The sequence below is a fragment of the Mirounga angustirostris genome, unplaced genomic scaffold, assembly GCF_029215605.1.
Source record: "Mirounga angustirostris isolate CCGP_5_RB_7025 unplaced genomic scaffold, mMirAng1.0.hap1 SCAF_1, whole genome shotgun sequence".
Lineage (NCBI taxonomy): Eukaryota > Metazoa > Chordata > Mammalia > Carnivora > Phocidae > Mirounga > Mirounga angustirostris.
The window spans coordinates 39959757-39984393 of NW_026991709.1; the positions used below are offsets into that span (position 1 = coordinate 39959757).

At 34.3% G+C, this 24637-nt stretch overlaps 1 protein-coding gene and 2 long non-coding RNA genes across 7 annotated transcripts in view; 2 read left to right on the plus strand and 1 right to left on the minus strand.

The window, feature by feature from the left end:
* The window catches only part of ZNF654 (zinc finger protein 654), an 84497-nt gene that overhangs the window by 29240 nt on the left and 30620 nt on the right, over positions 1–24637 (plus strand). For both annotated transcript variants that reach the window (XM_045902690.3, XM_045902691.3), the window contains exon 3: positions 18959–19040. In XM_045902690.3, coding sequence (XP_045758646.1) covers positions 18959–19040 — 82 coding nt within the window. The remainder of the gene's footprint in view (positions 1–18958; positions 19041–24637) is intronic.
* The window catches only part of LOC129045361 (uncharacterized), an 84223-nt gene that overhangs the window by 23891 nt on the left and 35695 nt on the right, over positions 1–24637 (minus strand). The window contains exon 4 of one of the 4 annotated variants that reach the window (XR_010407997.1): positions 143–1171. The exons of 1 other annotated variant lie outside the window; for it this stretch is intronic. This is a non-coding gene — a long non-coding RNA (uncharacterized LOC129045361). Of the gene's footprint in view, positions 1–142; positions 1172–14782; positions 17733–24637 lie in introns of those variants that run through there. 2 more of the 4 variants (XR_010407996.1, XR_008504982.2) reach the window with 2 other exon arrangements.
* Positions 1168–18903, plus strand: LOC135362791 (uncharacterized). The gene is made up of 2 exons (XR_010408000.1): positions 1168–5229; positions 8203–18903. It is a non-coding gene; the product is annotated as an uncharacterized LOC135362791 (long non-coding RNA).

Below are 24637 nucleotides of genomic sequence, written 5' to 3' on the forward strand. Positions count from 1 at the left end.
TCTGATTATAATTGACAAACGTACTCAAGCTAGCTTAAGCAAAAAAAGAAGGGTGTAGGGGGATTTATTAGATGACTACACCATGGAAAAGCAAGGACTAGAACTAGTTTCAGGATTTTCTGAATCCAGAGAATAAAATATCATCTAGAACTGTTCTCCCCCTTTCTGTCTTCCCTTTTTTGTCTTCATTCACTCAGGGCTCCTGACAGTTCTGCAATTAAGCTTAGTTTATTAACCAAGGGAGAAGAACCTCCCCCCACCCATTTGTAATCCTCAAAATATTTTTGGGAACTTGAGCCCAGCCAACTTATGTGCCTCCTGCTTTGACTAATAGCTGTGTTTAGGAGAGTATAGTAAGAATTTTGGCTCAGTCTGATGATCAGCTCACCCCATGGCTGGGGGAACGAGGATACTACATTTACAGGCCAATCAGAACCATAGAAATGTTGGAGGCGTAAGCAAGTTCCCTCAAGAAGCAAATGAGGGAGTGTGAAAGAGAGCTGCTAGGTAAACAAACATAACAGATGTCCACTACAAAGAATAATTTTATGTGTCATTTTGAAAACTACTGAAACAGTTTTAGTTATTTTCTACTGATTTCTGAGGAAAAGAAAATAAGTATCAAAAGAAATAACATTATTTGTAAGCAAAAAGTATTATTCTTGTTTCAGTGCCTGTTTGGATTTTTCCCCCACCTTTCACCTATATAATCTTTGTTAACATTCGTGTTATAATGGGAAATACTTTTAAGGTTTTCAGAAGTACTTTTTTTTTTTTTAATTTAACTCATTTGTTAGTTTCCGTTTCATTGCTTGCTATCTTTTTTACTACTGCTAATGAAAAAAATAATGTATTAAGCAGAAGCAAATTTTTGCACAGTGTTAGGCAAAAGAAAGTAAACTATCTTAGTGGTTTGTCAAAGAGTAATGTTTCTTATAAGGAAAACTTCCTGCATTATTTGAGTTTACTTTAACAGAAAAGTTAATTGTATTTTTAATACCAGAAGAAAAATGAGGAAATAGCAACATGGTGATACTATTAAAAGACTAAAGAGTCTTTAACAGTGTTCAGTTTATTTTAATAAAAATATAAACCAGAAAATTCTTCTAATTCCATAATCATTCATTCATTCATTCATTCATTCAGTGAATCTCTTGTGCTTGGTTCTAGGCTAAAATAGAAAATAAGAGAGATAAGTCCTTGTTCTCAAAGATCTTACAAAGCTAAAACATATTAAATAAGCAGTCACAGTATTATGTAATTATAATTATGAAAGAATTACAGGGTACCATGAGAGAGTATAACAGGGGACTTGGTCTGGGAGGTCAGGGAAAATTTGCTGGTGAGCTAACACTTGAGCTGAGCTCTGAATGAATGATAACAGTTATTTAGATGAAGGAGCAGAAGAGCCTCCCAGGGATGGCAAATAGAATGTGCAAGGTGACTGGATAGGATGTCAGGATATTAATGGATTTCATTATAATTCATATCTGTTTGTTGAATTCTTGTTTGTGGTCCATATCATGTACTTAACGTTTCTTACTCACTTGACATACTAAAAAATTATAGGTGAGCTAAAGAGTTAAGTAATATCTATGAGATTTTGTTTTATATAAATATATATATAAGTATGTATATATATATATATATATATATAATATATGTTAAACATATAAGTTACTTTATTCTGTGGCAGTATTATCTGGTCCATATGTCCACCTTCATAAAAGCCTGTTCCATCTTGTAAATTATACATATGTGAAGATGTGCCTTCTATAGACTGGGAGACTACAAAAACTACAGTTTTGTGAAAGTCTTCTTTACAGGGAAGGAAGGTGGATTCTGTTTTTATTCATACTTGAGTTTGTTTGTTTTTTTTTTTAATTTTGTGGCAGTGAATATAGTCATGTAGAGAATTGTCTTAAATTGACTAATTATGATTTTACCTAGGTTGATTCGTTTAGTAAGTGTATTTTCTAAAGAAATGAAGATTTAGCTGTGTGTATATGTATGTATGTATTTTCACTAAAAAGGACTTCAGGTTAAATCTCTTCTATAGATAAGAAAACTTAGGCCTGAGAAGTGTAGGGGACTTTTGCAAGTCTGAGTTAAGTGTTTTTTGTTTTGTTTTGTTTTGTTTCCTATTGTTTTCTTGTTTTAGATTGGTTAAACACTGATTTCTGTTTTACAGAGCCAAACACCCTGAAATTAAGTGGATCTTTAGGCAGAGAACTTAGACTTCACCAGTTTTATATAAAATAAAAGCAAACTTTAATGTTGCCTTTCCAGCCACCTTTAGCCCAACAGAAAGTAAATGTTCATAGATTTTAGCATTCCACACAGGGTTCCATGATGGACAGTACCTATTTGCCTGGCAGCCGTTTAAGGTCCACAAAGATCTATATGATCCACTGGGGAGGGAACTAGTTCAGCTAGTAGTATTTATTATGTGTAGTGGCAAATACTAAAAATGTATACCCTAATATGCCAAATTGCCTAGAAGAAAAGACCAAAAGGCCGTCTCTTTCATGGAATTAAATGGGTATAATCAGTGTCTTATTTAGATTGGTTAGACATTCATGTGTTAGGCCACACATGTAATGATAGATCAGTAACCCTTTCTGACTATGTTGCTAAATGGAATTACATTTTAAACATATTTTGTACCTAACTTCTATTCAACCAAGTTTTATTTGGTTGTATTTATAACTTAGGTCTAGGCTTCAACTAACTTAGGAAATAGCTTACAAATTAAAGGAAGAAAGGATAATTATAAAGGGCTGTTTTGGGGGTGGGGCCAGGCCCCACTAAAGGTGTATGTCTTATGGCCCCAATCTGTATGTCCTTTCTCTGCAACATGTAGCACTTACTGCTTCTTGATTTTTTAATTTTTTGACCAACACTTATTCAAAACCTTCTCCAATTTTATATCTATTATCTTTACTAATCATTTGTGGCAGGTGATCTCATTTATTTTACAGAGAAATCTAGGCTGTCTAGCCTGCTATTTCTTTGTTTTCTCTCTTTAAAGAAATGATTTCTGGAGCGCCTGGCTGGCTCAGTTGGTAGAGGATGTGACTCAGTCTCAGGGTCATGAGTTCAAGCCCCACATTGGGCATGGAGCCTACTTAAACCTTAATTAATTAATTTAAAAAAAGAAATGATTTCCTTTTTGAGGCAATTGGTGATCTTAATTTAATTCCCATATTAAATTCTCTCCGCATTGCTTTGTTTTTCTTTACCATTAAATTAGAATATTTTGTTTTCAGGATTTGTTGTAGCTAAAGTCAACATTAGACAAACCTGCATGCATTTGTTTATACTGGCTATATTTAGAAACTCAGCATTTCATTTGGTGCTAGTAATGCTTAGAATTTTTTTCCTTATAATTTTGGCCTTTATTGTTCCATTTGTTAATTTTGGGGTGAAGCAATTGAGACTTCATTTTATTGGCATTTAATAGTCATTTTATTGGCAAAGAGATAGAGAGGGATTATTAAGTGGTATATTTGTGTTGACAGAGATGAAAAGTGATCAGGTGATGACATACTCTATTCCCATCCATGTTGATATATATCAGAACCTAGAGGTATATACATGCATAGTTTTATAAAATGGTATTTACTGCTTTTCTAATATAATTGAAGGAAGGCTTGATAATTCTTGGTCAGTGGAGATACACAAAAACTAGAGTGAAAAAGCAGTAGACTAAAAGCTATTACTATTTTCACTGCTTTTAGGAAGATTATTCTTTAGAAGATGTATAGAGTCATTATGAATTGTGTAAATACATGTTTGAATTTTTCTGAATTTGAATGTCTTTATTTTGGGCTAAACCAGATTCCTGAAAAACTACAGATTTGAACCTTTTAACTTTTCCTCCCTTCCTCCTAATAGCTTTGGTTTGTAGAACTGGACCACAACATCATACTGTCAGCTTTCACTGTGGAATAAAACAAGAAGAAGAAAGAAAAAGAAATGCTTCTGAATTGTTGAAAAGATGACAGAGTTTTGCCCATTGCTCCTTATACAGAAATCTTAAAAACATTCTCTTAGATGCACCTAAATTACATAAAAGCAAATATTAAGAGATCTAAAGGGACAAATAGACAGTAATATAATAATGGTAGGAAACTTTAATATCCCACTTTCATCAATGGTTAGATCATGCAGATAAAAAATAAGGAAACATTGGCTTTAAACAACACATTAGACCTGACGGACTAAACAGACATATACAGAATATTCTATCCAAAAGAAACAGAATATACCTTCTTTTCATGTGCACAGGATAGATCATTTATTAGGCCACAAAAAGGTCTTAATATGTTTAAGAAGAATGAAATTGTATTAAGCATCTTTTCTGACCACAGAGGTATAAAAACAAATCAATTACAAGAAGAAAACTGGAAAAACTACCAATATGTGAAGATTAAACAGCAATCTATTGAACAAATGGGTCAAAAAAGAAGTCAAAGAGAAACCAAAAAATACCTTGAGACAAATGAAAATAGATATATGTACAACATACCAAACTTACAGGATGCAGCAAAAGCAGTGCTAAAAGGGAAGTTCATAAAGATAAATGCCTACTTTAGGAAGCAAGAAAGAGCTCAAATAAATAACCTAACTGTACATTGCAAGGAACTAGGAAAAAAAGAACAAATGAAGCCCAAAGTTGATAGAAGGAAATAAATAACAAAGATCAGAATGGAAATGAGAGACTAACCAAAAGAAAAGATCGATGAAACTAAGAGCTGATTCTTTGAAAAGAGAAGCAAAATTGAGAAGCCTTTATCTAGATTCATCAACAAAAAAAGAAGACTCAAAATCAGAAATGAAAGAGAAGATAGACAAGTAATACCAGAAATACAAAGGATAAGAGACTACTGTGAACAGTTACACACCAACAAATTTGACAACCTAGAAGAAACGGATAAATTCCTAGAAGCGCATGATCTACCAGACTGCATCATGAAGAAATAGAAATCTGAACAGACTAATTACTAGAAAGGAGATTGAATCAGTAATCAGAAACCTCCCAACAAACAAAAGTCCAGGACCAGACGACTTCACTGGTGAATTCCATCCAATATTCAAAAAAGAATTAATATCAAACTCCTTCAAAAAACTGAAGAGGTGGGAACACTTCCAAACTCATTTTACAAGGCCAGCATTACCTGGATACCAAAACCAGAAAGGGATACCACAATAAAAGAAAAATTACAGGTCAGTATCCCTGAGGAGCATAGTTACAAAAATAGTCAACAAAATATCAGCAAACTGAATACAGCAGCCTATTAAAAGGATCACACACCATGATTAAGTGGGGTTTTTTCCCCCAGGGGATGCAAGGATGGTTCAAGCATTCACAAATCAATGTGATATAGTGCATTAATAAAATAAAGGGTAAAAATCATTATGATTCTCTCAATAGATGCAGAAAATCATTTAAGAAAATTGAATATCCATTTATGATAAAAACTCTCAACGAAGTGGGTATAAGGGAACATACATCAACATCATAAAGGCCACATATATCACAAGCCCATAGCTAACTCATACTCAGTGGTGAAAAGCTGAACGTTTTCCCTTTAATAAGACAAGGATGCCCATTCTTGCCACTTTCATTCACATAGTAGTGGAAGTCTTTGCCAAAGCAATCATGCAAAAAAAAAAAAAAAAAAAAGTCATCCAAATCAGAAAAGAAGTAAAACTGTCTCTGTTGGCAGATGATGTGATATTATGCATAGGAAACTATGAAGAAAACTGTTAGAACTAATAAAAAAAAGTTAATAAATTTGCAAGATGCAAAATCAGTGTACAAAAATGTTGCATTTCTGTGTACTAATAGTGAACTGACAGAGAAATGAAAACAGTCCTATTTACAACTGTATCAAAAAATAAAATATCTAGAAATAAATTTCATCAAGGAAGTGAAAGACCTGTACACTGAAAACTATGTGGCACTAATGAAAAGAAATTGAAGAAGACACAAATAAATGGAAAGATATTCCATACTCATGGATTGGAAGAATTAATGTTGTTAAAATGTTCGTACCACCCAAAGCAATCTACAGATTCAGTGGAGTCTCTATCAAAAATCCATTGGCATTTTTCACAGAAATAGAACAAATAATTCCTACGATTTGAATGTAACAAAGGAAGAACAAAGCTGGAGGCATCATATGACCTGAATTCAAACTATGTTACAAGGTTGTAGGAATCAAAACAGTATGGTATTAGCATAGAAACAGACACATAGATTAACATAACAGAACAGAGAGCCCAAAAATAAATTGACGCATATGTGGTCAGTTAATTTATATCAAAGGAGTCAAGAATATATATTGGGGAATGGACCGTCTCTTTAGTAAATGGTGCTGGGAAAACTGGATAGCCACATGCAAAGGAATGGAACTAGACCATGTCTTACACCATACACAAAAATCAACTCAAAATGGGTTGAAGACTTGAACTTAAGACTTGAAACCATAAAACTCCCAGAAGAAAACATAGGTGATAAGGTCCTTGACGTTAGTCTTGGCAGTGAAATTTTTGGATTTGACACCCAAAGCAAAGGCATCAAAAGCACAATAAACAAGGGGGCTTACATCAAACTAAAAAGCTTGTGCACAGCAAAGGAAACCATCAACAAAATGAAAAGCAGCCTACTAGATGGGAGAAAATGTTTGCAAATCATACATCTGATGAGGTGGTTAATATCCCAAAGATACAAAGAACTCCTGTAACTCAATAGTAAAAACCCAATCTAATTAAAAAATGGTCAGAAGATCTGAATGGACATTTTCCCAAATAAGATATGCATTTGGCCAACAGGTATATGAAGAGGTGCTCATCACTAATAATCAGGGAAATGCAAATCAAATCACAGTGAGTTACCACCTCACACCTGTTAGAATGGCTAGTATCAAAAATACAGGAAAAAATGTGTTGGCAAGGATGTGAGAAAATGGAAACCTTGTGCCCTGTTGGTGGGAATGTAAATTGTTGCAGCCACTATGAAAAAAGGTGTGGAGTACCCTCAAAGAATTGAAAGTAGAACTATTATACAATCCAATAATTCTTCTGGGTATTTATCCAAAGAAAACAAAACCATTATCTTGCAAAGATACTGTTACTCCTATGTTTATTATAGTATTATTTACAATAGCTAAGACATGGAAAGAACCTCAGCACCCATCGATGGATAAATGGGTAAAGAAAATATGATACATCCCTCTCACATAAAATGTGTATATATCTCATATATATATATCACAAAAAAGAAGGTATCACATTATTTGTGACAACATGGTGGACCTTGAAGGCATTTTCCTAAGTGAAAGAAGTTAGAGAAAGGGTGTTGAGTTTAATAAGTTCTTTCTAGATTTTGGATACTAGCCCTCTATCTGATAAGACATTTGTAAATATCTTCTCCCATTCTGTAGGCTGTCTTTTGATTTTGTCAACTGTTTCATTTGCTGCCAGCAGTGTAAGAGTACCTGTTTCCCTATACCTTTGTCAATACTTGTGTTTAAAAATTTTTTTAATTATGACAGTTGTCAAACCTATTCAAAAGTAGAAGGAATATTATAATGAACTGCCCTATCCATCACCAGCTTCAACATTTATCAGCATATCAATTTTGTTTTCTCTGTACATCCCCACTCCTTACCCACTTCTAGGTTTGTTTTTTTTTTAATTTACAGCTTTATTGAGGTAAAAATTTTGTATTATTTGTGCTTTGCAGGTGTATACTTTGATAATTTTTAGTAAGTGTGTAGAGTTGTGCAGCTATCATCACAATCCAGTTTACATTTTCATCACACCGAAAAGCTCCCTCATGCTCATTTACAGCCAATCCCCAGTCCCTCCTCAGCCCAAGGCAACCCCTGATCTATTTTCTATCTCAATAGAGTTGTTATTTCTGGACATTCCATACAAACAATATATAACACAATATATAGGCTTTTAGATATGATTTCTTTTAATTAAAATAATGTTTTTGAGGTTCATCCATGTTGTAACACTTACCAGGAGCTCATTCCTTTTTGTTCTGAATAGTATTCCATTATATGGATATAGTACATTTTGTTTATGCATTCAGCAATTAATGGATATTTGGATTGTTTCCAATTTTTGGCTTTGAACGTTTGTGTATTATTTTTTTTTTTAAGATTTTATTTATTTATTTGACAGAGAGAGACACAGTGAGAGCAGGATCACAAGCAGGGGGAGAGGGAGAAACAGGCTTCCCGCGGAGCAGGGAGCCCGATGTGGGGCTCGATCCCAGGACCCCGGGATCATGACCTGAGCCGAAGGCAGACGCTTAACGACTGAGCCACCCAGGCGCCCCGAACGTTTGTGTATTATTAAGTCTTGTATGGACAAATGTTTTTATTTCTCTTGAGTAGCTACCTAGGAATGGATGTTATATGTTATGTTTAACATTTGTTCAACACAGAACTGCCAAACTGTGTCCAAAGTAACTATACCATTTGAAGTTCTAACCAGCTGTCGGGGGGGGGGGGTGTTAGTTTCTCCACATCACTAACATTTTTTATATTATTTGTCTTTTTTATAATAGCCATTCTAGTAGTTATGTGGTGGTATCTCATTTTGGCTTTAATATGCATTTCCTCAGTGCTGTTGATGGCAACCATCTTTTTGTATACTTGCTATAGCATGTCTTCTTCTTTTTTTTTTTTTTTGCATGTCTTCTTTTGGTAATGTATCTATTCAAATCTTCTGCTCATTGTTGGATTGTTTGCGTTATTGAATTGTAGGACTTTTTTTTATATATTCTGTTTATACATTCAGTATCAGATAAGTGATTAGTAAATACTTCCACTCTAGCCTCTCTTCATTTTCTTATTGGTATCTTTTGAAGTTTATTCCTGGTTTTAAGAAATTTGATTGTAATTTGCCTTGTGTAGTTTCCTTTATGTTTCTTGATCTTAAGCTTCTTGGGTCTTTGGACTTACAATTTTAACCAAATTTGGGAAATTTTATAAAAATAAAAAGATTTTTATTTTTGAGTAATCTTTATATCCAATGTGGGGCTCAAACCACAATCCTAAGATCAAGAATTGCATGCTCTACTGACTGAGCCAGCCAAGCACCCTCAAAAATTATTTTAGAAAGCATCATTATGTTTTCTTAAGGGATGACACTTGAAGAGAATCCACAAATGACCCACAGTTTACTGATGGTTCTGTTCATTTTTATCAGTTCCTTTCTTTTCTTTTGGTGTGTTTTATTTTAATAATGCTCTCTCTTGTTTTCATTGATGTTATCTTCTGCAGTATCTGATTTGACATTAATCCCATGTAATGTATTTTTCATCTCAGATATTGTATTTTTTGATGTATAAAAGTTTTATTTGGGTCGTTTATATCTTTCTTAACGTGGTTATTCTTAGGAGTTGGCAAACTATGGCCCATGGGTCAAATGCTGCCCATGCCCCCCCCCCCTTTAATATGGTTTCCAAGCTAAGAATAGTCTTTGTATTTTTAAAGATTTATTTATTTTATTATTTATTTAATTTATTTTTAAAGATTTTATTTATTTATTTGGCAAAGAGAGAACAGGGAGCACAAGCAGTGGGAGAGGGAGAAACAGGCCCCCTGTCGAGCAGGGAGCCCGATGTGGGACTCCATCCCAGGGCCCTGGGATCATGACCTGAGCTGAAGGCAGTCGCTTAACCAACTGAGCCACCCAGGTGCCCTAAGATTTATTTGAGAGAGAGAGAGAGAGCAAGCACGCAGAGGGAGGGGCAGAAGGAGAGGGAGAAAAAGAATCTAAAGCAGACTCTCTGTCAACCATGGAGCCAGACTCGGGGCTTGATCTCATGACCTCCCAAACCTAAAATATCTGGCAACCCAGCCTCCACCCTAAATATAACAGTAGAGGAGGGGCACCTTGGTGGCTCAGTCAGTTAAGCGTCTGCCTTCAGCTCAGGTCATGATCCCAGGGTCCTGGGATCAAGCCCTGTGTCAGGCTCCCTGCTCAGTGGAGAGCCAGCTTCTCCCTCTCTGCTGCTCCCTCCCTGCTTGTGCTCTCTCTCTCTCTCTGTCAAATAAATAAAATCTTTAAAAAAACAGTAAAGGAATTTGAAACTGGTGGTACACTGAAGGTCATGATAGCAACAACATAACTCAAACCCACTTAATTCATGACTAGATTTACTTAAATTTCCATAATAAAGGTCTAATGGAAGAAAAGGCATGTCTATCCCCTGGTATAAATACTATTAACATCAGTCTATGCTGTTGTATATCATGAAATCCAGCTTTCAGCTACAAATTATTGACACTATCAAGAGAAAATCAATTAGAAGAACTAAATTCAGGTATAAATGCTTTAGTGGAAAAGGTTGATAACATGGTTAAACATTGGGGATTTTAGCAGAGAGATGGGACACTTTAAGAAAGAATTCAAATGGAAATGCTGGAAATGGAAAACACAGTAATAGATGATGAATGCCTTTGGTGGGCATATCAGTAGAGTTGACACAGTTGAAGAAAGAATGAACGAACTTGAATATAAGTCAATAGAAATTACCCAGACTAAAAGTAAAAAGAGAAAAAGAGAAGAAAAAACAGAGCACTTAAAAAAGAGCTTTAGGGAAATATGAAACTGTATAATATACGTCTACTAGAATCCTAGAAGGAGAAGAAAAATGAGGCTGAAGAAATACTGCTAAAGTGATGGCCATGAGTTTTCCAACTATAAAGAAAGACATCCAACCACAGATCCAGGAAACTCAGGAGCAGGATAATTTCAAACATATACACCCTGACCTACCACCTAGATCACCTAGATCCATCACATTCAAACTCTGAAAATCAGAGAGGAAATCTTAAAGGCCACCAGAGTAAGGCATTACCTAATTTAGAAGATTACAGAAATACAGCAGACATCTCAGAAACTATGCCAGTCAGAACACAGTGAAGTGACATCTTTAAAGTGCTGAAAGAAAAAAAAAAAGTAATAACTCTCCAACCGGAAGGAAATTAAAGATGTTTTCAGGGAATCAGAAGCTGAAATTACTCATTCCCAGAAGATGTGGACTACAAAAGATACCATTCTAATATGATGCCAGACAGAAAATCTACTCAAAGAAATGAAGAGAGCTGGTAATGATAAAAACTGAAGATAAATATAAAATAGAATTTTCTTGTTTTTAATCACTGTGAAACATAACTGCCTAAAGCAGAAGTTGGCAAATACTGTTTTAAAGGGCCAGGTTTTTTTAGACCTGCAGACTGTAGGGTGTTGTAACTACTCAACTCTGCTCTTGTAGCACCAAGGCAGCCATAGACAATACACAAATGAATGCATGTAGCTGTGTCTCAATAAAACTTTTACAAAAACTGGCAAGCCAGCCTATGGGTCATATTTTCTAAATGCCGAGATTACAACAAGAATTGTAGTGAAGCACTGTTGGTTTATACCATATTTAAAATGAAAATGAATGACAAGAATAGCACAAAGATTCTTATACCTAAAGCAGCATAGTATTTGAAGGCATGCTGGGATTTGTTAAAGATATATATTGTAAATTCTAGGGTAATCACTAAAAACATTGAATACAGAGGTGGATATATTAAGCCCAAGTGGAGATAAAATGGAATTATAAAGTTACTTAATCCAAAAATAGGTGGAAGAAGAGGTCAAATGCAATAGTGAACAAGATAGAACAAATAGAAAACAGCTATTAAGAGAATAGGTTTTAATCTAAGCACATCAAAAATTATATTACATGTAAATGGTCTAAACCTATTAAAAAAGACAAAAGTTGGTTAGTTGGATAGAAAAACAAGATCCACTAACATATATAACCATACCCCTATGCCCTTTTTATGTAAACAGATACACACTTTTTTTTTTCTTAATATTATATCTTAGAGAGTACTCTTTGGAGATAAAGATTTAGTCCAAGTCCCTGTTTATACCTCATAGTATTCTATTGTGTAGATGTGCCAATTTATTCCGTCATATCTGCTAATGATATATATTTGGATTGTTTCTATTATTTTCCTATATAAATAGTGCTATGATTAATATCCTTTTGCATGCATTTTTTTGTTTTTGCCAGTAGATTTTTAGGGTGGGTTCCTAGAATCAAAGAATGAATAGATATGTAATTTTGCTAAGTAGGCCAAAGTTTTCTTTATAACAGCTCATACCATCTTGCATTCTCACCCACAAAATTAGTCCTTGTTTACATTCAACTTTACCAATTTTGTGTTATCAGACTTTTGATTTTTTTGCTAATCTAACAGAGGAGTAATGGCATTTTAGTGTATTTTTTAAAAAAAGATTTATTTATTTATTTTAGAGAGAAAGAGAGCACAAGCAGGAGGGGCAGAGAGGGAGGGAGAGAGAATTCTTAGCAAACTCCATGCTGAGTGCAGAGCCCGATGCAGGGCCCCATCTTATGACCCTGAGATCAGGACCTGAGCCAAAATCAAGAGTTGGATGCTCAACCAACTGTACCACCCAGACACCCTTCAATGTAGTTTTAATTTGTATTTTTAATATGTATTTTCCTTTCTTTTTTTTTTTTAAGATTTTTTATTTATTTGAGAGAGCAAGAGAGCAAGAATGGAGGGAGGAACAGAGGGAGAGGGACAAGCAGACTCCACGCTGAGCAGAGCCTGACATGGGGCTCCATCTCACAACCCTGAGATCATGAGCTGAGCCAAAACCAAGAGTCGGATGCTTAACCAACTGAGCCATCCGGGCGCCCCTTAATTTATATTTTTCTTATTGTGAGTGAAGTTGAACATCTTTTTGCATATCCTTACAAACCATTATTTTTTCATTCATCTTTTGATTTTGCTTATTTTGTTCGTATTTTTAGACATTTTAAAATGTAATTAAAATTTGTCAGTATTCCTCTATTGCTCTTGCATCTTGAATCATAGTTAAGAATGATTTAAAGAAAAATGATTTGTCTATAACCAGGTTATATGGGATTTTTTTCTGATATTTGTAATGTCTAATTTTTTATATTTAAGTTTTTGATACACTTTGAATTTTTTCTTGTTTGGAACCTAGAGTGAATCAGTTTTGTCTTATAACATTTGACTATCCAATACAAAGAAGTCAACTTTTTCCCTACTGATTTGAGATGCTGCTTTTGTCATATATGCACTTTTCACATCAGTTGGTCTATTTTTGGATTTTTCATTTCATTAGGCTATTTTTTCATCTGCCAATACAATGGTGGTTCAATTATAGAGGCTTTACAAAATGTTTTAATATTGGCTTGCTCCTTTTCATTACTCTGTTTCATGGTTTTTCTAGATATTCAGCTTTCTAGATAATCAACTCTCCTACCTCCACAAAAACTTGCAAGTACTTTTATTTGTATGTAAATTTTAAATTACCTTCCTCCAGTCTAAGGACACTGGAATAATAATCCTAAAATTTCTCCTTCCAACTTAAATGCTATTTATGTCATGTGTTTTTGCTGTATTTTAAAGCCCAGATGAGATTATTTCTTCATGAAGGGTGTCAAAATTTGTAGCCTATATATTCACTAATTTGCATCTTAGATCCTTCTTGCTAATTTAATTTCCTATCTATTTGAAAACAGTTTCTATTTTTCTGTGGTTGTTTATACATTGTTTTTTTTTTTTTTGTATTTGATGTTTTATAGTTTACTGTGATTAGCTAGGTTTAGACTTATTTTTATTAATCCTTAATGGGGTTTCCTGGGCTTCCTAGATCTGAGGGTTGGTATTTTTCATCAATTATGAAAAAGTCTTACCTTGTTTTTGTCTTTACCTCATCTCTCTCTCTCTCTCTCTTTTTTTTTTTGTGCAAGTATAATTAGACATCTTAGACATGTACACTCCATTCCCTGTATCTCCAGTTCTTGCTTGTGTTTTCTGTTTGTCTTTCTCTGTTGTATTCTATATTAGTAAGTGGATTTCTTGCATTTGGATAGTTAATAAGCATCATACTTCAGTGGAATTTTCCTATGGTGGATAAATACACAAATTCACATTCTTGTATTTCAGGGTGAAAATTACCTATATGCTACAGAGACCCCAAAAAAGAATAGTAATTCTCGTTGTAACTACCAAACAATCTACTATGTGTGTCTTATTTTAAGGAAGTCTGATACTTTATTACCATTTGTAATAGATGAGAAAATATAGTCTGACTTCCAAGAATCCTGATGGTGGTGTGTAGTTTGTTTCATAAATAGGGACTGTACCAGTACTCTACTTATTTAAACTTGCATAACTCATAGCAATATACTGATTGATGCAAGTCAAGTAAGTATGATTATATAATGTATAATTTTTTAAATTCAAAGGCATGCTATTTATCATGTATATGTCCCACTATAAATAATTTGTTTTTATAGAAGTCATTTTAAGTAATTCTATTTTGAATAAATATTTCAATTTATGTAAATGAACTTTAGTTAACTCATAACTTGGACTAAGGTTAATTATAAATTGATTAGTATATCGACTGGTAATATTAAATATTGTATTAAATATACATTATACAAACATTAAACATTATATTAAACATATTCAAAATTAAAAACTGATATAAACATACACTAATAAATTTTTAGAAACCCTTTGATGAATTTAGTCAGATATCTTAAAAAGCTTCATAATGTAAGTGAAGAAAAATTGATGTCTTATGTTTCAACAAAATTGACAGTACACAGCAGAGAAAAACAAATCTATGAAGATCTGTGTTTCCTCTTAGATTATTGAAGGAGGAACTTTGATGGCAATGTTAATAATAAAAATTAACAGTACTTTTATTATTAGCAAGCATCAGTAGCACAACCAGGGATTGATTGTTCTAAGTGCTTTACAAAAGGTAGTTATTATTTCTGTTTTATAAACAAATAAACTGAGGCATAGAGCTATTAAGTGACTTGCCCAGGGTTACATATCAAGAAAGTGGTGGAGCTGAGATTGAAACCCAAACACTGTGGCTGTAGACCATGGGTGAGTAAAGGGCCAGACAGTAAATATTTCAGGCTTAGCTCTTAAGGTTTCTGTTACCACTACTCAGTTCTGTCATTGTAGTGTGCAAGCAGCCATAGCCAATATGTAAATGGATGGGTATGGTTGTTTTCTTATAATACCTCATTTATTGACAGGATATTTGAATTTCAGATCATTTTTACCTGTCACGAAAAGTTATTCCAGGTTTTTCTTCTCTTCTTCTTCTTCTTTTAACAATTTAAATATGGCTAACTATTCTTATCATGCATTATTCAACAGGCTATCATTGGGTCAGATTTAGCCTGTGGATAGTAGTCTGCCAGCCCTGCTCTAGATTGCTACATATATTTTGGGGGTCCTACTTTGTTCTAGTCTGGACTCACCCTCCATCATAGAGTTTTCTTCCATGAGGGCTAGGTAACTTGATCTCTAAACATTTAGTTGATCCTTTATACCAGTCAATAGGAAATACAACAGGTTTGGAGCCTGAAGTTTCTACTTCTATAAATAATCTAGATTTTTCCCCTAGTGATTTCACTACCACATAAATACTTGTTTACTTCCCTGAAACCCTAAGACAGAGCTAGCTAGATTTGTTTTTATTTACTCTTTTGTTTTTATTTACTCTTACTTTGCATGTAGTTTTAACATTTTAATGTCATTATCATGGAGTTGGGCCTTGTTATTGAGGTAGCCGATAGTGGGGTCTGCACAGATCTCTATCTTTTGTTATGTTGGCTCCCCTTTCATTTTCACATAATTCAGACATTATATAATTCTGCATATTTTGTTGGATTTTTTTGTACAGGGTCACATGCGTCTGCATACTCAGATCTAAATATACTCCATAGAACATTTTATTTCTACTAAAAACCTTTGCTATCTCTCTCCCTCTTTTAATACAGTTAATTGCCCTACCAGTCAATACTATCTACTCAACATAATGATGCAATCCCTTTCCCTTCTACTTAGTGCAAACTTAATGCCGCTGTTTCAATAGGTTATAATATATACGTAAAGTACAATATTATGATAGTACAGAATCAGCTATATATTTGGAGAGAAGGAAGGGAATTTTAGACCAGATTCCTATGTAAAATTGTGTAAATAGGTCTTGAGGAAGCAAAATAGATCCAAAGACCATAAGAGCATATGAGTTAAGGAAATGGGGAGAAGCTGTGATTGGAGAGCATAAAATTTCTGATAAAAGTTATGTGTGTAAATATAGTTTTGAATCAGACATAAAAGTTTTTATATCAAGATAAGGAATTTGTATTTCCTGCTATAGATTAATGATCTCAAATATCTACATAGAATGGGAAGGGAATGTTAGTAAAAAAATCAGTTAAGCAGCTAGTATGTTGGAGAGGTGGACAGAGACTGGCAAATTGGAAAGGAGGTTCATGTTCTGTCTAAAGGTAGTAGCTGCTCAGCTTATTTTGTCATAGAGAGATGCAAACCCTGTGTTATAGGGGTTCCTGTTTCATAGGAGCTCAGGGAAATCTAGATTTAGTCTGAAGTAGCAAAGTTTTTAAGTATTAGCAACTAAAATATTTTTAAAAAATATTTTATCCATACAAAATAAGTGTGTCCTCTGAATGTCTTTGCTTTTAGATGGTACAATCCAAACAGCAGTTTGTAAAGTCTGTTAAGTCAAATCATTCTGTGTTTTAGGATGATAACAATGGCGGCAGCTATATCAAACATGTACTTATGAGTGAGTGAGTGTGGAATAGCATAGGAAAGGTCTATTAGAAATTTAAAGATGATGTAGATGTGAATTAATGGTATAGGGATAGAGAAGATTCCAGGGGTACATTGATGGGGCTTTTTTCATATTCATCAATAGTAAAATAAATAATTGCAAAAGGGTTAATAATGACAATTCTTTACATTTCTGGCCCCCAAATTCTGTTTTACTTACGTGGAGTCGACTGCTTTTACCAGTTTGTTGCATATCCCTCTAGATACTTTGACAATATGCATTGGTATTCATGTGCCCTCTATCCCCTCCCTCCCTTCACACAAATGATAATGTAGTTAATATATTTCTGCATCTTTTCTTAACAGTATATCTTGGAATTTTCCCCTCTTCTATTCATATAGATTTAAGTGTATTCTAATATTCTCATTAACATTTGTATTATATTTCATTGTATAGGTGTATTGTAATTCATTTTCCCAGCCCCCTGTGGTAGACATTTAGTATGTTTCTGTTCTTTTGCTGTTACAAATCATTTGTGGATGCATATCCCTATATAGTCTTTGAGCTAATGTGTGTATATTTGGCTGATTTAGTTCTATAAGTGGAATTGCTAAGTCAAATGATTATGTGCATATTGTAAATTTTCTGATGACTATTACTGTGTTGCCCTTTAAAAGAGGTAGTACCTCTTACCATACCTCCAACAAGATACCAGAGCTTATTTCTCTACATCAGAGCCGTCAGCATTTTCATTCCTATCATAAATATGATAGGAAAGGTATTTCATCTTCATAAATTTTTACTTCTTTGAGTAAAGTAGAACATCTTTTCATATTTGAAAAAAAATTCACTTGTGTTTCTTTTCTGTGGGATAGTCCTCTTCCAGTGTTTTACCAGGTTGTTAACTTTTTCTTCAGGGGTGTCTGGGTGGCTCATTGGGTTGTGTATGACTCTTGATCTTAGCTCAGGTCTTGATCTCAGGGTCATGAGTTCAAGCCCTGCATTGGGCTCCACGCCCAGGGTGGATCCTACTTTAAAAAAAAAAAAAAATGTTTAAGCTTTTTAATTAAGGAAATCAACAAAGATTCTTTATGTATCATTTTCTTTGATTACTTTTATATATTTTGGTCTGTTGACATTTAAAAATTGTTTTTAACTACTTTAAGTAATTAAAGTTTTATAAAATACGTTATGGGGCATGGTTATTTAGAAGTATTTAATTATTGTGTAATACTTGGGTCTTTTATATAATTTTTTTTAAACTACATAGTCTCATAGTTATGTTTGCATTCTAAAAACTTCATTCTTAGAGATTAATTTGGATTAAAGGCAAAAAATGATTAAAAAATACAACTTTGGGTATTCCTAGTTGAGGATCTTGTAGGTGAATTAAAATCTAAAGATTCTGTGGTATTTGTCATTTGCTCTACTTTAGGACTGCTAAGTAATATTAAATAATTTTCATAGTTTTTCATGCTCATGATTAGGAAATAAGTCCTATTTCTTCCTATATGAAATTATGAATTTATAAAGACACATAAAGTATTTAGTTACAATATTTTCCAAAAACAATTATTTAAAAAGGAACCACAGACTTTTGGGCTGTCTGTCATGAGTGGGAAAATCAAGGTAAGCCCAGAGTTTGAGAACCCATGTATCGTTTATTAGATACCTAATTGGTGATACTACTATAACATAAATGTTGGCTGAGAGTTTCACAGTGACTCTCTAATTTTCTTATACTTTTATGTTAATTTTATCCATCCTTTATATCCATCTGAAGAAAATTAGTTATTGAATTTTCTAAGGGGCCCATTTTACAAGGGTGAAGCTGGACCCATTTTAAATCATCTTGACACATGTAACAAAATTTTTGCCACCTGGTATACCACTGCGTTTTTTTTGTTTGTTTGCTTGTTTGTTTGGGTTTTTTTTGCATTGTGAACACTGGTAGGCATGAGTAATGTAATTGTTCATTCTATAGTTCTAGAACTTCAGACGAGATCGGGCGCTTCAGGGTGGTATGGCCGTAGACTAGAACTTCAGTATATTTCTTTGTATTTTCTTTGAAGACACTTCTATTAAAATTTTACTGAAAACGTAACATGAATCTTAAATGATCAATGTAATGATTAAAATCTGGCCATTTTAAAACTAAATATCTGATATTACATAGTTTTTATCTCTTGAGAATATTTTAAATTGGGGCAAAAAAAAATTAAAGAAGCAATGAAAGTTATTCACTTATTCTTTCTAGGAGCTTCTTTGAGTTGCTGCTGTTCTTTGGAAGAGATGAGTTTTATGAAGAGCCCTTAAAGGATATTCTTGGATCATTCCAGGTAAACAGTTTACTCCTTCACATTTTGTCTACATTTAACACATGCCTTATTCTCCCCCTAAAAATGATATATTGATTGTTTATTGCTTTTAGGTTTTTATATTTACTAAGATGGCAATGGTTAGGATCCTATATATTTTACTAGCAGAAAAATAAGGTTCTTAAAATTAACTTTTAGCTATATTACTAAAAGCAGTTCAAATTAACATTCCAGTTCCACATTTGCTAGACCAGAGCTTGCTGCTACCACCCTTGTAGATTCCTAAGCACATCTTGCACATATACTCACACTTTTTATTGCGATAGGCTTTGGTTTCAAAGCCCCATGTAGAACTCAAGAAGGACTCTTCTTGCCTAGCCCAAAAGCAGGCTGTCTGTCCCATGTCACTTTTTCCCCTTGGCTATATCCTGATTTTCTCATTTATTTTCTCAATAGCCTTCCCCAGATAGGAAGCAATTTTTTTTTTTTTTTTTTGGCACGTGCTATATGAGAGGAGAAAGTAAATCCAGAAGGGAATGACAAAGATCCAAAGATCTGTAGACGCAAGAACATTTGATCATTTGATCTTTTTACCATTTGCTTGGGAAGCAGTACCTAGTACTGTGGCTCACTAATATGTCCTTGTCATCTCATCATTATTCTCTAGGGTGGAATAAAGGAAGATGTACTTTGAGCTCCCTCTAGGGGTAAAGTGTTCAGACATCTTACATTTATTCCTATTATGTGTTATTAAGAGAGGCTTATGGTCAACCAGGAGTGTTGCTGTCCATCTTAAGGAAGGAGATCAGCATAGTAACAGAAACGTCATGCATTGCTCTCTCTCATCTGGAATTTTTATTTTGTATTTATTGAAAGAGATCTTTTAGACTGAATTAAAATACATTTTTATGATTTCTCACTCTGGTGCATACATAGACATAGGAAAATTAGAAGCAGACTTAATTGGCTAAGATATATCTAGAACTTGTTCACATTTAGAATCTGACTCTAGATTTGTTTTTCCACTCAGTCACTGTCTGTTTTTCTATACCATTTTGTCTTCAGTGGCATCAAAATGTAGCATTTCCTAAAATAGTTGATAAAAGAACTAAAAGCCATTGGCACTGGGCTTTTAAAAGCTTAAGCTTTTTTTTTTTTTCTTTAAAGATTTATTTATTTGACAGAGACAGAGATAGCGAGAGCAGGAACACAAGCAGGGGGAGTGGGAGAGGGAGAAACAGGCTTCCTGCTTCCTCCCAGGAAACAGGGAGCCTAATGTGGGACTCGATCCCAGGACCCTGGGATCATGACCTGAGCCGAAGGCAGACGTTTAACGACTGAGCCACCCAGGCGCCCAAAGCTTAAACTGGTTTTATGGTTCTGTTTAACCCACCAGCTTTTGACTCCTGCTTCAGAGTATTGTTAAATTACATTAATTGCCCTGTGCCCTCCCCATACCATTTGCCTCCCACAAGTTAAAAGAGTGCTCTGCTAGTCTCTTGGATTTTATTCGGAGTCACCAATATACCTTTGTGCAAGTTTTCATGCTGTCTCTTCGAATGTCCATGGATACAGAATGACAACTACATTGTGATCATTACCAGGCTGGCTTGGATTCTAAGATAGCGTTGACTATAAAACATACTCTGATTTTAGAGTTGTAAAAATAGGAAAAAAATGCCTTAGAATCAGTAAAACTAGGTATATTATATTAAACATTCTACTTGCTTACATTTTTTTTTAAGTTTACTTATTTATTTATTTATTAGTAATCTCTACACCCTTTGTGGGGCTTGAACTCATGACCCCGAGATCAAGAGTCCTATGCTTTTCCAACTGAACCAGCCAGGTGCCCCATTATGGAGCTTACACTCTAATTAAAATCTATATTCAGAAAACTTTGTAATTTTCCATTACATTTTTCTTTGACACTTGTGTTCCTGGCATTCCATTTTTGAATTTTTACTAGGCAAATATTTATTAAGTCTCCAGTATATGCTAGGCACTAAGCTCTGGCAAAAACAGTAGTAAGCAAAACCAAAAGAACCCTCCTATTGTGGAATTTAATTCTAGTAAAAAGACAGAAAGACAATAAATCAAATCTTTGTAAATTTAAGAGTATTTTAGAAAGTGACAAATGACTCACAGGAAAATGAAGCAGGCCAAGGAGCTAGGGAGTGCTGGCCTGGTGGTATTGGGGAAAGAAATTTCAGTTTTAAATGAGATAGTCAGGAAATGCCTCATGAAGATGTTAACTGAGCACTGATAATGGGAACCGCTGAAGTGTTTGTAGAGTAGATGAGAGACGATATTTGAATTATGTTTTAAATGTGTGAAATCATAACATCTGTGAAGGGATAAAAATTTCTTTTTTCTTTTTTTTTTTTTTTTTTGAGCAGGGTTTCCATTCAGTTTTCAAAATAATTCCTCAGGGAAGAGTTCTTGGTTTTGTACCCTTTACTATCTTCTGCTCAATTTCTAAAGCCCAACCCTCCTTTTGTTCTCTTTTGTTTTTAAAATCTCTCTGCCACTTCTGCCACTTTTGTTGCTATGGCTTCTTCCTACTTCCAACTTCTTTCTTCCTACTCTGAATTTTCTCAAGCCTCTAACTCCTGCCTCCTAGGAGAGATTTCACCACCTTTCATCCTCCATTTTCTGAACTGAGCTGCTGCTATTTGGTGCTTTCAGGCCTGTGCCCTTAGGGACCCACAAAGGGCCAACATGTAGTCCATCATGTACACTTCCCTAAACTCTTGCATTTGCTAAGCTTTGTAAATTCCCCAGGCTTTTGACTTATCTTTGATAGTCCAGTGATAATCCCAATGTCACTTTTTGGAATGTTTTTATATTTTCTAATGCAAACCCTGTTTCCCCAAGTGGTTCATTACTATTCATCTTTCATAAAGATTTGTACCAGCTTAAGATCTTGCCCTTTCTCCTCTACCATAAGTAGGATGAAATTAATGTTGCTCATACTTTAATGTACCTGGAAATCTTGTTAAAATGCAGATATTGATTCAGTAGTTCTGGGGTGGGGGCCTGAGAGTCTACATTTCTATCAAGCTCAGAAGTGATGGCTATGGTGCTTGTCCCTGGACCACAATTTGAGTTAACAAGGGATTAACTTTCTTTGCTGGATTTGAGTTAATTATCCCTCCTTTCGGCGTGTGGGCTCTGAAGTTCTCCTACCTGGATTTCTGTTTTCACAGTAAGACCAAAACCTGGCCCTTAAGTTTATTCTTAAGTTACTCTTTTCTTCAATGAATTTCTGATCTCCTAAAATCTGAGCTGCTCAAGTAGAAATTTTAAATCTTGTTATTGACTGTAATTTTTCCTCTACCTTATTCTGAGAGGAAATTTCATTCTTCGAGCCAGATGTTCTGTTTGCTGGCTTCTAAAAGCTTGCTTTCTTAATTTTTGTCTTTCGATAATTTTTCTTTACCTCAAAAAAGATGACGACACATTTCTTATATGATGGGCCTACCTCATTATTATTTTTAATCTGTTCATTGGTAAGCTTTCCATAGCCTTGTGATTGAATTCATACACTGGGTCTCCAAAACCCATTAATGTAATTAAATTTAGATTCCCAATGAAATGATAAAAATAACAAGAGAACAAAATTCCTTATGAATGTTGGAAACTAGGATCAGGATCTATATCACGCCCTCAGGGATGAATCCATCTCAAGTGATAGGCCAAACAATACTTGATTAACGGAATGTGATTAAATAGGGGAAAGAGAGGGAAGGCCTTCCAAATGCTATCCAGTAATGCCCCCTACCCCTATCAGCTTGTAACGGTGGGGACTGGAAAAAATTCCAGATGGTGGGGCATTAGGTGTATGGCCAATCTCATTCTTGTTGGTGTTTCTTGAAAATGCACCAGGTGTGCCTCCAAGCCCACAGAACAGGAATACTGATATGACTAAGCTATCAGTATTAAAAATGGGATGTATGGCTCTTCATGAAAGCATTCCTTCCATTGAGAAAATGAGAGTATGACCCAAACTAAATGCAGCCTGCCCCAATACCCAGAGGTTAGAAAGTTTTGCAAAGAGGTGTGGCTGTCTCCCACTGTAGCTTCCTCTTTACTGCCTCATGGGCCATTGATCTAACAAAGTACACTTAGAACCTTTTCCCTTCTGTCTTGGTTGAGCTTAAAGGAGTCAGAGAGACTTATTTATCCATTAGTAAAACAGCTTTCTTTCTAGATATTCTAGGTAAAGATGAATAAAGAGATTAATGCCAGTTACCATCAGTTACATGGTTAAGGTAAGACAGTTAAAAAAAAAAAAAAAAGGATCAGTTTTGTTCTTTCTGTGGTTGAGTTCAGGGTATCCTCCATGAAATTGGAAGTGAAATTGTAAAGAAGGGACCATCCCAGAGAATGTATGGAGTTAAAATATTGTATAGAGATGAAACTACTAAATTAAAAGTAGGTGATCAATAGCAGATTAGCTCCAGAAAAAAATCAGTGAAGGAAACAGATCTCTAAAAATGTATTTTCAATAGTTACATGCAGCCATATCTTATTGTTACATAGTATTTTCATAGTTAATATGCCGCCATATCTTATTGTAGTCTTCAATTTTCAGGATAAAGGAAAGTTCCTACCAATGCAGGACTCATGTAAAACAGGATTCTCACAAAGGTAAAAATAAAATCAGGCTGGAAGTGAACTTCTCCACTGTAACAAATACCAGAATAAATAAATAATGTCTGTGGGGTTTTTTAAGGGAAAAAAATGTTATTTCATAATATAGCTGCCAAGCCCTATAGTTTATGAGAGAGGGCAACAGAAAGAAATAGTCCAAATACTAGAAAAACAAAGCAACTATAAGTCTTTTATCAGAAAAAAAAACCAGAAGTATGCCAGCTGATTTAGAAATGGTCAAAACAAAGAATTTGCAAATAGAGTTGTTATAGAATTAAAAAATAGGACTGATATGAGGAAACAAGTAAAAATTAGACTGTTATTAATATGGCTGTAATGAAAATTCTTTAATGTTAGAAATGATTCTGGGAAAAGAAAATACAAGCCCACACATAATAATATGGAACTAAAATCTCAGATTATGGTATTGATTGGATGGAGGTAAGGAAGATAGGGAAGAATCAGGTATATTTGGGGGGCATTTAAGCTGATGTAACCATATACAGTAGTGCCATTCACTAAGTGAGCAGTGATTATAGGGTGAAGAGCAGTGATTATAGGGGGAAGAACAGGATATAGAAAGAAGATAACTTCCATTCTAGACAGAGTTTTAAATATCTTTGGAACATCCAAGTACTAATGCCCAGGGATGGTTAGATTGATGGGTCTATATTTGTATCTTTCTTGCCTTTTTTTTTTTTTTTAAACCAAGAACATGTATTACTTTTATAAATCAAGAGAAAAATAGATGTTATAAAGCCTCCCCAGCCCCAATTTAGGGGGGGAAAAAAAGACCCTGGAGTAGTCAGCAAAATGCTAATCAATAATCTAAAAGCCTTACTGCTAGAGCTCTGCAGTTGTTTTAGTAAGCCTGCCCTGACCTCAGTGAAAATTCTGTCTTCATCCCTTGGGGTCAATGTATAAGTCACAAAGATCTTTTTTGTTCAGAATAGAAGTAGGTC